We start from the raw sequence: 13,340 nt of genomic DNA on the forward strand, positions 1-13,340 counted from the left end.
TTTAGGAGCTGTTTCCCCTACAACAGCTTTTACAGGCTTTCTAAAACAATCCTCACTCTTATGACCCATTCTGTTGCAGTGGTGACATCTATAAATCGGTTTTGGGCACTTCGTGTACAAGTGCCCTTTACCGTTACAGTTATAGCAGTGCATTTGACTAGAGATAGCAGAAGACCCTGGGTTTACTATACGTCTCGCAAAGTTTGTGGGGTTAATTTCCGTAGCTGGTAAATTCTTATTGTTGTTTGCGTTATTGCTACTGATTGTAGCATTTTCAAAGCTTTGTTTTGGTCTGAATTGAGCGCGTTGAAAAGGTTGAACGAAAGTTTCTTTTGTGCTCATAAGAAATTTTAGCAATTGTTCTGGCTGGGAGCAATTTAAAGCATTGGCACTAGTACGCATTGTTCTGTCATTCAAACCGTGTATGATACATTCTACGGCGCGCTTCCCATCGATGCCGCATTGGTTCAACAAAGCCAACTTTTCATAATAGTACACTTCTATTTGTTCGTTAAAGCGGCTCCTACGCTTTAACATCTCCTCCAGGGATTGGCCATAATTTTGGTCACATGGAAAAGCGTTCGATAACTTTTCTTGCCACTCATCCCAGTTGAAAAGGATTGAGGGCAAGCTTTCATACCAGGATTTGGCCAATCCCTGCAGCTTCTGCATAGCGTAGTGAGCAGTTGTTCTACCATCCCAGCCGTAGACGGTGGCACACTCATTCACTTTCCTCAGCCACATATCAATGCGCTGATTTTTCGCAGACGGATTAAACTCTGGTAATATGTTATTATGATTGATGTTGGAATGAATGGGTGCGGTTGCCGTCGAGGGCTGAGGTGGTACTTGCTTAAAAGATTTTAACATATTCACGACATCGCTGGCGGTATACGTTGGACTCTCGGTGTTACTTTTCTGCTGCGCACAATTATTCCGATCGTCCAAGCGACGTCTTTTGCTTTCAGAACCACCATCCCTTTCTTTGTCTTGGGTTTGTGGAGAAAGCATTTGTGCTTCATTATTAACGCTACGTGTAGTAGAAACTTCTCGGTGATTACTCACTGTTTGTCTGAGTCGGCTACGCTCTCGGTAAATGTCGTCTTCACGTGCACGCAACAGCTGGCGCTGCCTGTCCAGGTCACGTTCCAGCTCTCTCAGCCTACCGTAGTCGCGCTGTGTACTGCGCTGACGGCTCCGGTGGCGAAGTACAGGAGAGTCACCTCGCCGGCTAGGACTGCGGCTGCGCCTGCCTCCAGTTCTCGAATGTCTCGACCCCATACGGGTTGGAGTATCCAACCGACGAAGGGACGATCTATCTTCATTCTGCATCTCACCGTCCCTCGGAAAAATATAAATACATGTAAATACGTCATCAATAAAATTATGACCCCATTAGGACCCCTGCCAACAAAACCATGAGCCTAGTTGTTTTGGTGCCCCTGTCTAACCCTTCAGAGGTCACGGGCATGTGACGACCAAGATTGGGATAAATTCAAAATTAAGATATAGGGTAAGAATTAAAATTACAAAATATGAAATATCTCTGAAACCACGCATCTAATCGAAAAAATAACGTGATTTTCACTCCCCCTTGCACCCCCAAACCAGCCTTAGGGAATAGATATCATATGTTTAAACAATGGCTTAACATATATATTTTTTTAAATATTTATTTATTATGGTTCACCAATATTTGTTACCTACATCAACACTTTTACAATTCTATAATAAAATACAAACTAGATGCACAAACGATTATAGGTAAACAGTGCATGCACAAAATTTAAACAAATCGACAATTTAGTGGCTACTTATAAAACTCATTATAAAAATAAAGTAATAATTGAATTAAAAGTTTAGGATAATAAATATTAATTGATTGTGAAATTAATTTTATTTTTAAATTAATTAGGCATTTATTTAACAATCTGCTTAACCTGGGAATGGCAGAGTTAAAACCGAGAACTGTATTACGGTGAGGCGGACACCTCAGGTTTTATTGGGTGTCTGGGAAGCCTTCGAGGCACAAAAAAAATCTGGACAAAATTTGTGGACAATTAATTCTATTTCTAATTATTTTAAACAGAAAACTTAGGTCTAGTAGATCACTAGGTTATTATTAGGAAGTAATTTAAAAAAAAAAATCTAATCGATCTTTAATACTCATAACAATCGTATTTTATTTTAAGCATGCTTACCTTGGATGATAATAGGATATGAACGGGCTAGCAAGAACCGATGATACTGTACTGGAGTAACATAGAGAGTGGGAGGATATAAAATTTTGTTTGAATTATGCAACCGACAGTGATTTTATTTGATTTTGTTAACCAAGTTTTGGTTTAGGTTTTGAAATTCACAAACCTAGACATCTTCTAAATTACTAAATTTGTTAAATTTTGTGCACAATTATGTAAAAGCAACAGGTACTTACCACTTCTGAAGTATAACATAAAACACCAGGTGTCCACGTTCCACAACGGTGGAGGTATATTTTCACTGAACACACTTTTTACACAATACACTTTATTATTACAATCACTTATAATAATCAAAATAACTTATATTATTGCGAACCTCTGGTCACTCCTCAAACGACCTCACAGCTCGATGCCTTAACCAATACTGCCTCAACTGACCGATCGTTTCATATTTATGTCCTCCTCCGGATATCCGTCGCATTTATTTTATTTGCGAACAACTATTAGTTTGTCAGCTTCCGGCGAAGCTTCTGAACAAAATGGCTGTTTTTAAAATTCATCATAAATATATTTAATAATTTTTAAAATAATAAAAATAATTGAAAGACAACATTGAGCAACTGTTGATGTAATAATTTCCGGTTGCCACAAACTTTAAATGGATTGATGTTTTCTAAAATATAAATGAATTATGAAATTAGAAAATATATTTATATTCTGAATAATGAAACCTAACACTATGTAAAAATGAAAATCGTGCTAAACAAACATAAAAAAGCCCTAATTGTAATTGTCACGTATTGTAGAAATATTACGTAAATCACGTTCTGTTATAACCAGGCACCTAAACTGCTTTTTTAGTTGTTATAAAAGGTAAAGAAGTACTTTTGCAGTTGAAAAATGTACCTACAGGCTGTCGCAAAAGTGGAAAAGATGTGGTATTTCCAAAAGTTGTTAAGAATAACCTGTTAAAACATTACAATCATGGTCCCCCCTTCTAACCCTCCTCTCCCTCCTTAGGTTGAAGATCACAAAGGAGCACACAATCAAATCTCGTGAGGAGGCGCTGCAGGAGCAGCGCGCGGCGGCCGGCGCGGGCGGCTCCCGGGACATCTACTGCACCGAGCATCCACAGGTCTATAGCTCTACTATACCTATGTATTATCATCACGACCCATCACGTCCACACTGCTGGGGCACGGGTAGGATTCCAATGTAGGAAGGGTTTAGGCCTAGTCCACCACGCTGGCATAGTGCGGGTTGGTGGACCCCAACACAAGCAAGCTTGTGCTGAGAGAGTTGTGGGTAAGTGGGCAACCCAACTGTCAGATTTTTTCAAGCCGCCCGAAGGCTCTGACTAGGCTTAACGACTGCTGCCGATGCAGCAACCGGGAGCAGCTACCTAATATTAATATTAAAAGCTCCAGCATCTTTCAGGAAATCAGGGAAGAGTCTTACCATCCTGAGGCCACTCCCCTAGAGTACTGCGGCATTAGCTTCAGCGGCTAGATCCACTGCTCCCTGGATCCCTGATGTCAGACTTCTGTCTGGCTGACGGTATGGTAGATGTTGAAGATTGCAGCTCACTTATGATATTATCACGTAGTTTTCTAATCCGTTTATGTATATGACTAATGTTTTTTTAAAAGACCATAGGAAGCTGAAAGAGACTTACTCGTGGAGCAAAAGTGGTTCAGAACGACGAGCTGAGTCAGCCCATGTCGGTGGTTTTTTTACCCTATACAAAGATTTAACAAAATTATTTGAATATTAATGTTTATTCCATTCACAGGAGCGTCTAACCCTGTTTTGCGAGACGTGCGACCGGCTGACGTGCCGCGACTGTCAGCTGAAGCACCACCGCGACCACAAGTACCAGTTCAGCAGTGAGATGGCCGCGCAGGTATGTTTCTAGTCTGAGAATCTTGATAAAAGCACGTTTACGGCCGTTCAGAATGTTTAATTACACATTTACAAGCATTTTAAAGCTTCTTGATAGTGTTTGAAGTTGTGACAAGGCCCTCAAAGTTGTCAATATTTTTCACTATTTAGAGCGAAAGCCATATGAGCATTGTGTGTGCGTTACGACGACTGAGCGTTGATGCGTTCCGTCTTCACTTTAACGCATATTTATGGCATGTTTGTCAGGGGTATATGCAGAACGCACATACAACGCTTACTGTCGCTACCTTCCCGCCTATTTATGTATCTTCTGATTATAATATGTACATTCCCAGGCTCGCTGCAACATCTCCTCCCTGCTGTCCGAAGTGTCCTACAAGCGGGTCCTGCTGGGCTCGGCCATGAAGGTGATCGCGGAGAGGCAGGCCCTTATAGCGGACAAGAAGAAGGCGCTCGTGAGGGACATCACCTCCACCGTCGTCAAGTTAGTAGTAGTACTGTAGTATACATGGTGTCGTATTAGTCAACGTAATGCCGGTAGATGGTGATATTTTTAAATATTTCCAAGTACAAAATGTTGCTTAGAATGAAAATTAGTATAGCATTCTACCGCCACTACGTTGACTAATGGGACACCCTTTATACGTGAGTGCATACCACATACATTACACGAAACTGCTTCGCTTTTGCGAGAAGCCTGCGTTGCCCGTTGTGCTATCTTCTGTTTGCCTCACGGAACAACAATAGAGATGATAGTATTTTGTAAGATTACAGAAATACTTACCTTGTTAAGAAACAGCTATAGATATACCACTTTACCTTGAGTCTCATCCTTTCGTCTTACTATACACCATTTTACTTAAAACTCTGTACAGCTAATTAATCGTATCCGTGTCCCCAGACTGACGAACGCGATCAACACGCGCGGCAAGCAGCTGGTCCTCCGACTGAACGCCGTGTGCGACTCCAAGCAGCAGACCCTCGCGGAGAAGAAGCAGGCGCTGGAGCAGCTGGCCAGCATCACCGAGCACTGCGTCAGCACCGTCACCGCCTCGCTAGAGCAGGTAGACCACCAGACCGAACGGACTCCATTCGATTGAGAGCAGAGGTTTCCTTGGATGAGGGAAAATGGGGTTGGAAGTCTCCTACAAACGTGATGATGTCCTCCACGACGTATCCGTCGACGGCGACACCGAGCTAGATCCGGGCGTGTGCTCGGCAGTGGCTGGCAAACCCGAACTTTGTTTTGAATACTCTTCGGCAGGTGTAGCAGAAGAGCTGGCCACTTGAGTTGTATGTGTAGTCGTAGGTGGGCTTTGGGCGAGCTTTCCGATGCTGGCGTCTGGTGTCAAGGTCTTGGAGCCGGGCGTGTTCAAAATTGACCGTGCCTTTCATGACTGCATTTCGCCATTCGCGTCTGTTCTGGGCCAGTTCCTCCCACGTCTCACAAGATATGTCGCACGATACCAGGTGACGCTTCAGTACGTCCTTGTACCGTAAGTGCTGGCCTCCGACTCTCCGTTTCCCATTCGACAGCTCAGAGTAAAAGACAGACTTTGGCAATCTGGAGTCGTCCATCCGCACCAGGTGGTGGATTGTTTTTGCCTTCGCTACGTCGAAAACATGGAGAGGAATGCATCTTATAGAGTCTAAGCCTAGCGCAGACAAAAGCAATAACAAAGTAGCTGATGTTCCAAATCACTCTCATTTTAATCCGCTCCAATGGAAAGCCGTAATTTTGCATCGTGCCATAATATCTCCACCATGCAGTTTTTGCTGTAGCTATTCAAACTGACATAATTTCTACCGCTCTATACGACAAGTATACACAACAACACAAAGCCTACCCCCACTCATCCACCCTCCCTCCACAGGGCAGCGACACGGCAGTCCTCTACAGCAAGCGAGCGATCTGCGCACACCTGCACCGCATCAAGAGCCGCCGCGCCGACATCCCCAACCCCGACATACCTGTCAGGATCAGCCTGGCCTTGGATAAGCTGCCCGAGCTCGTTAAAGGTACTTTAGGAACTGGTGGGGCTACTGGGGTTCGTTATCGACGTCGTTTAATGTGCGTTTTACCAATCACAGCGCCGTATTTATGGCAAATCGCGATATAGTCACCTTCACAGTTAACCATCACCTTCTTCGATAAAGAACCGTGTAGCCCTAGGCTTTTGAAGCCTTCCCCGTAACTCTAAGGGAACTGAAAACATAAACGAGTTAGGTTCGCGCAGATAATTATGAGTCTGCCTGCCATTTTCATTTGTTTCTTTATTCTTACGCTACTACCACCTTTGCTCCACTACACATGATGACTAATCCCACACCCCCCGCAGTGCTATCAACAATCGGCGCCATAGTCGTCGACGGTAAAGTCGACGGCGCGGCGGGGGGCGCGCAGGGGCCGTACCACCCGCCCCCCGCGCCCCCGGCGCCCCCCGCCGCGCCCCCGCACCCCGCCACGCCCCCCGCGCAGCAGTCGGCGGTCGTCGCGTTGCAACATGCCGCTATGCAACAGGTGAGGATACGTGGTAAAAATTACTGCTAGTAAAGTACACAATAGAATAGAATAGTCATTTTATTTGTAAACCAGAAAAAGAATAATAAAATTACAAAATGTAACTTCATTAGGGTACAAAAGGCGGTCTTATCACTAAAAGCGATCTCTGCCAGACAACCTTTGGATGGAGGGAATAAGAGATTAAGATTGGGTGCAGTTTACATGTTAAAAAGAAATGTGGATGTACCACCAAGGCAAACCAAGCATAAACCAATAAGAGAACGAGAGGTCGTAGCACAGTAATTCATTTTTATTGTAAATTGTTTCATGTCAGACATTGGCGCGGTATCAGGTCAGTGTTTAATATAATACAGATCATCTCTACAAATGAAATTCTAATTAGTAATAGATGTACGGGCGTACGGTCAGCTGCATAAGTAGATATACACTTTTGTTCTTTGTCAAACTAGCTACATAAAAAACGACAATGTTAGGCAGTTTCTGAGTTTGACAAGGTACAAAAGTGTACAGCTACTTATGCAGCTGACTGTACCTATTGGTTCGTAAGTTTTTAGGTTTATTTTATTTTAGCGCAAAATACCTTGAGCCTGTAATCTTCTACTATTCTCTTTCTATTGTGATTTTATCCTAGCCTCTTTGCTCTATTTCTGTTTCCTAGCTACCCGGGCGTCTTACTCGCAGATCTAAAATACTGGTTGTGTATATATGTATATCCTTATTTACCCTTGCAGTCGTTCGCTTCGCACCGCTCGGGCTCGGGCTCGCAGTTCAACATGCAACTGCACATGCGGCGCAACCCACCGGCGCTGAGACATCCGCATGTGACGTCCACCACGCACCCACACATGCACGGTGAGTCAGTCAGACATACTCTAGTCCAGCTCTCATCATCACCGACAAGCTATGAATAATAAAAATCTAAATAAGAAGAGTCAGGTCTTGCGAAACCTACCTAGTGGAGAATTTGTTATCTATTCAAAGTCGGCGAAGCTCTCGCAGTTTTGTGATTTGGACAGTCGAAAACGGAAACGCCTACCGTCAATAAAATTTATAGATACATAATTACCCTGCCGGCTCGGCTATATTTGTGCTATGTGACGTCATTTATAAGAACCTTAACTTAAAATACTCGATGACATTCTATAGAATCTGCCATAATTCGAAACAGTTCGTCATAAAATATTTGTTTTCCTGGCAGGTATGAACGAGCTAAATCTCCGCGGCCTACTGAACCAAGCGGGGCTGACCCAGGCCGGGCTCACCCAGGGTCTATCCCAGGCGGGGCTGACCCAAGCCAGCCTCACCCAGGGCCTGTCTCAAGCCGCCATGAGCCAGGCCGGGCTCGGCGCGCGCGCGCTGCAGGCGTCGCGGCAGAACCTGCATCATCAGCAGCAGAACTATCATTATCAGCAGAGTTAGTACCATATAAATACATAATACACGGTGTAAAATACTTAACAACTTTACGGTCTTACTACAACTGTGAATACGAAGGCATCACAGAACACTATAGCGAAAATATCGAAACGTGGTTTTAAATTTTAATAGTATTACATATTTGTTCGATAGTGAATGCGAATGCAATTAATCTGTTTATTGGAAACCTATATTAGAGGCCCAATAAATCATGCCAAACAAGCCTACAAAGCGGGCTATTATTAGCTAAAGAGTTTATCATAACATAGCTAACCTCTTCCCCTCCAGTGATGGCGCAATACGGCGGCGGCGCGTACCAACAGCAACACCCGGGCCGCCTCCCCGCGCCCCGCACCCCCTCCCCCGCGCCCCCCGTCGCCGCCGCCGCCAGCCACGGACCCAAGTGGCACATCCCGCAGCATCATCAGCAACATGGCGGTATGTTGTGGACAGATAAATATATAAAGGAGGATGGGCAAAAATGTATAGGTCACGTACCCACCGACCAATAACGACCAGACGTTTGACTATTTCCCCACAACAAATTGAGACAAGCCCCCATATTAACAAATGATGGCCATGATGAGAGCTTTCGAACGATTGGTCGGTGGGTACATTCGGCCCGTCATCCTTTATTATTATTATTTATTATTAATCCATTTATTTCAGCCAACAAGAGCCATAATTTGTTAGTGACAATGTTGCTTATTCTATGTTAGTTACTTACAGCTAATAATACTTATCCTATAAAAACTTTATTTACATATTTTTACTTAGCCTATTCCCCTCACTATTCGCACCCAGTGCTCCAATATTGGACCGTCAGTCCGATCTGCAATTACCTTCAGGATGGAGTTGGTACTGCCGCGCAATCTGAATAGCATATGCAACTCTTTTTCGCCTGATCGCATAAAAATCATCAGTACGAGCTTGCGCGAACATACCTGATGCACTACAGTAGCGCGGCAGCCCCATTAGCATCCTAAAGGAATTGTTGTACTGCACTCTAAGCCTATTGATCGCCCCCTGCGTATAGTTAACCCACAGGCTGTTCGTGTAAAATGTTTGGCAATACGCTTTGAATAACGTTAGTTTTACGTCTCGTGAGCATCGAGCAAACCTGTGAGCCAACATATTCGCCCTTACTGCCAGCGCTCTGCGCTCCCTTTCTATGTCAAGGTCGTCATTCAAATCTTCTGTCACTAAGTGGCCCAGGTATTTAAAATTTGACACTCTTTTCAATTGTTGACCATTGAGCTTAACAGGTAAAGTTGAAGGAGAATTATGTTTTGACCTAAACACCATCAGCTCACTTTTTTTAACATTATATTTCAATCCATGACTTTTAGCGTATGCCTCACAAATTTTTAGGAGTCTACTTAATCCGTTGACTGAGGGGCTCAGCAGAACCATGTCGTCTGCATAACTTATGTTATTTACGCTTTTTCCATTAATGTAGCATCCGGCATAAGTCCTGCTGAGCTCCTCAATCAACTTATTCACATAAAGGTTGAAGAGCAGTGGCGAGGTTAATCCGCCCTGTCTCACACCACAAGCCAAACCATACCTATCAGAGTAAACACTATCCCACCGAACCTTATTTTGTTGGTTTCCGTACCAATACTGCAAAATATCAATGATTTCGTCTGGTACATTCATCTCCTTACACTTCTCCCACAGGATATCATAGGAGACCAAGTCAAAAGCCTTGGAGAGGTCCAGGAAACAGGCATAAATGTTTGTTTTTCTGACAGTGTAGTATTTGACGGTGTGCTTAAGGGCTAGAACTGCAGCCTCCGTTGATAAACCCGGCCTAAATCCAAATTGTCCATCATGAAGCCGAATATACTTGCCAAGTCTAGCCTCAAGCAGACCATCAAGCACTTTCGCCAGTATGGTTGCAAGGGATATTGGTCTGTAATTATTCTTGTCAGAAATATCCCCAGTTCGGTTTTTTATGACAGGAACCACAACCGTCTCCAACATATCCAGCGGCATATATCTATGGCTAAGGCAAAAGGTATACAACATGGCTACTATTCTAGATATATGAACGCCTGCGTTTTGAAGGTGTTCTATGCTCAATCCATCATGACCTGGTGATTTTCCTCTTGTCATGTTTTTCAAAATGCCCGATATCTCCTTAGCTGAAAACTGAACGTTCAGACTGCCTTCCCGCGTTTCCGTACTACTCCCACACTTTAGTCGTGTAGATGATAGTGGCGATTCAATTTTGAAGTGGTCTCGAAAACAATTTGCTATTTTTTTATGTTCTTCGATTCCATCAACTGTCACCGGCAAAGTCGGTCTACTATTTAATCTGCTGGTGCATTTCCAGAATTTAGAAAAATTATTTGCCTCTCGGTGTCTGGCTAACATATCCATCTTAATTTGATCATTATTGTTCTGACACCACTTCAATTTAGCCTTAAATACTTTTCTACTCTCATTCATATTGTTATAAATAGGGCCCGCTGAAGGCTTGCCGTATTCCATCCATGTCTGAAAGTTCAATCTAGCAGCCAAGTGATATTCCCGTACATATTTATTCCATCCAATGATATATTGTTTTTTACAAGGTTGTTTAAATTTACCCTTGGAGTTACTTAACACAGAAGCATCACACAAAACCTTAATTAAGTCATTATACATTGTGGAGGAGCAAGGGGGAAGTTTAAAGGAAAGAAACTGACCTGGCAGGAACGGTTGTCCGGCTGATCAAATGCGTTTGACCTCTTCGAGTTTCCACCCGTTCTTCTCCAGGTTGATGTGCTGATGTACCGGTGCGCGGCGTAGAGCTACGTGTGTTGTAGTACGCGGCGGATTGTGCTTCTATCGCGGATTGAGTGACGGGAGCGTAAGGTGCGTCGACCGACTCGAATCGCGGCGGTGGTAGAAGTGGACGAGGGTCGGTCGTTGAGGTGGCAGATGACAGCTAGTGTTCATCTACCTGCAGTTTCCGTTAGGATAGGGAAGGTGGGAAGGAGTTACAAACATCTGTGTACCTGTCTGTCAGCTGTTTGTGTGTGTACCCACGAAGTTCCTTGACCCTATGCCTATGGCCCCAACATAAACCGCCCCCCAAAGAGCCACTAAGCTCTTTAACGTGAAATTAAAATAAAAAGATTAAGTTTCCGAAAAAAATAACCATGTATGGCGTGGCTTGAGTGGAATCCACAAGCCAGCCCGAAACCTACAGCTAATGTGCAGAGCTCATCCCAAAGACGGAGGCGAGATGCGTGACAGGAGACCTGCTGAGCAAGCCGCCAACACCACAAGCGTAGCGTCGGGGAAAGCGCCGACAGCAGGACCCGGATGCAGAAACCAATTCGATCAACAGTTGCCTGAAAGATAAGTTCCCTGGGGTGAGCCCGTCCAAAATTCATTCGATCACTCGACAGCCCGATGTCAAGCATCGACCCGACCCATAGGACCAGGAGACGACGCGCGGCTCCCTAAGTGAGAAAACTTCCCGGGGCCTTTACCCAACACGATCCCTTCGAAGACTTCACTGCTGTGTCGTGTGCGCTTCGCACCACATGCACCTAGAGCAGAGCTCATGTTGCACTGCCCGTACCTCAGTAAGAGGGCACCCAGCACCGAGAATGTCGACCCACACAATCAAAGCCCATCACGACGGTGGTGAGAGCCGCGAAGATGCGCAGGTGTCAGTCGGAACCGGCCTAACAACTGGAAGGTAGAGCAGCGGAGAGCAGCTCCGGCAAGCGTAGAGTAAGACGGGACCTCTGCGAAGAACTTCAATACTGGAAAGTTCCTCGAACAGAGGCCGTCGCAGGATGCATTGATGCACCAAAGATGCTGGCCCAAGTAGCCACAGGGAGCCGTACAAAACAAACATTCGGCAAATCTCCCTAGTAGTGCCGAACGGTGAGACCTGATAGATGACTGTCCGTATCAGAGTCCCACTGAAACCTTATCGCTAGCCCCCAGTTGCCGTTTGGACCTCACCACGGTGGGGCTGCCGTGATGAGGTTTGTAGTATCTGTTCATCAGCAGGCGTGGACGCAGTTGCAGGCCGCATATGGCCGGGATGGCGCTGGTTGGCCATGCATGCGCTGTGAGGGGCGTCTCCTCGCTGGTCTGCGACGCGACCGCTGCGGGTGGGGATCACCGACGGACACTTGGACGGACTTGTTGGGAAGCGCCACCTTATCTCGGTCTATTGGTGCTTGACCCATCAAGATCCATCCGAAGATAGACCTATGTGCCGTAGGTAATCCTTCACCCAGCTGGTACGACGACCCATCCAGGATTCGACTGTAGAGGTCCACGCCTATCAGAAAATCAATGGGACCCGGAACAGACAGTCTATCATCAGCAAGCTTGATGCTTTGCACCGCTCTAACACGCTCGGACACAAAGGCGCACTAGGGAGATCTCCCGTGATGTGCTTCAGTACGACGGCTGTGGCTACCAAGGCAGGCTGGGATGCACCCTGAGGGCATGCGATCCTGCACTCTACGCTGCCATTGGAGCGCTGCTTACCTCCCAAGCCGTGAAGAAGCCTAGAGCTAGTGCGGGGAAGCCGCAACCGCTGCGCCAGTTCCTCAGTGATGACAGACACCTGCGAGCCGCTGTCTATCAAGGCTCTCACCTGGTGTATGTGACCATTGTGGTCGTACACCCCCACCATGGCAGTTCCTAACAACATGGTGTTGTGAATTGAACCATGGCAGACCGTGGAGCCGGGCGATGAGTCTGCGGGTCGACCATCCTTAGGTGCTGCAGATGATGATGATGGCAGACAAGATGATGATGATGATGATGGTGGCAGGTGTAGTTTCGTGTGATGATGTCCACCACACACTAGACACCTGCACTTGGACGTGCACCTGCTTACAGAGTGTGCACGCAAGCAGTTACAACATAAGCCCTGTTGTGCGACAAGCTCCCTACGCTGAACAGGTGTCAGGGAATTGAACCTGTCGCACCTATAAATGGTGTGGTTACCCCGACAAAGGGCACAAGACACAGCCACTGCAGTGAGAGTCACTGTAGTGTGTGAAGTCCCCGTTTTCACATTATTAGAGTTGCTTGACCCCCTGGAACCCGAGCCACCAACAGTCTCCAAGACTCTCAACTCTGTTTCCAGAAAGCCAAGCAAGTCTTGGAATGTTGGGATGGTGTTAGGCGAACCCCCTATACCGAGTTCGAACCTACTACGAAGGTCAAAGGGAAGCTTTCTTAAAATTATATGGAGCAACAAGAAACTCCATGACTTGACCTCAAAACCAAGCACACTCAGAGCCATAGTGTTCTCCTTTAAGGTGTTG

The 13,340-nt window shown here is 45.5% G+C and overlaps 1 protein-coding gene across 1 annotated transcript in view; it reads left to right on the forward strand.

Annotated features, from left to right (window-relative positions):
* LOC105395508 (E3 ubiquitin-protein ligase TRIM33) overlaps window positions 1-13,340 on the forward strand; it is a 31,191-nt gene that overhangs the window by 9,732 nt on the left and 8,119 nt on the right. The window contains exons 5-14 of the mRNA XM_048625514.1: window positions 3,225-3,339; window positions 3,997-4,107; window positions 4,442-4,590; window positions 5,008-5,170; window positions 5,981-6,125; window positions 6,446-6,627; window positions 6,944-6,961; window positions 7,362-7,482; window positions 7,829-8,044; window positions 8,335-8,484. Coding sequence (XP_048481471.1) covers window positions 3,225-3,339; window positions 3,997-4,107; window positions 4,442-4,590; window positions 5,008-5,170; window positions 5,981-6,125; window positions 6,446-6,627; window positions 6,944-6,961; window positions 7,362-7,482; window positions 7,829-8,044; window positions 8,335-8,484 — 1,370 coding nt within the window. The remainder of the gene's footprint in view (window positions 1-3,224; window positions 3,340-3,996; window positions 4,108-4,441; window positions 4,591-5,007; window positions 5,171-5,980; window positions 6,126-6,445; window positions 6,628-6,943; window positions 6,962-7,361; window positions 7,483-7,828; window positions 8,045-8,334; window positions 8,485-13,340) is intronic.

This window comes from Plutella xylostella, chromosome 14 (assembly GCF_932276165.1).
Source record: "Plutella xylostella chromosome 14, ilPluXylo3.1, whole genome shotgun sequence".
NCBI classification, from domain to species: Eukaryota; Metazoa; Arthropoda; class Insecta; order Lepidoptera; family Plutellidae; genus Plutella; species Plutella xylostella.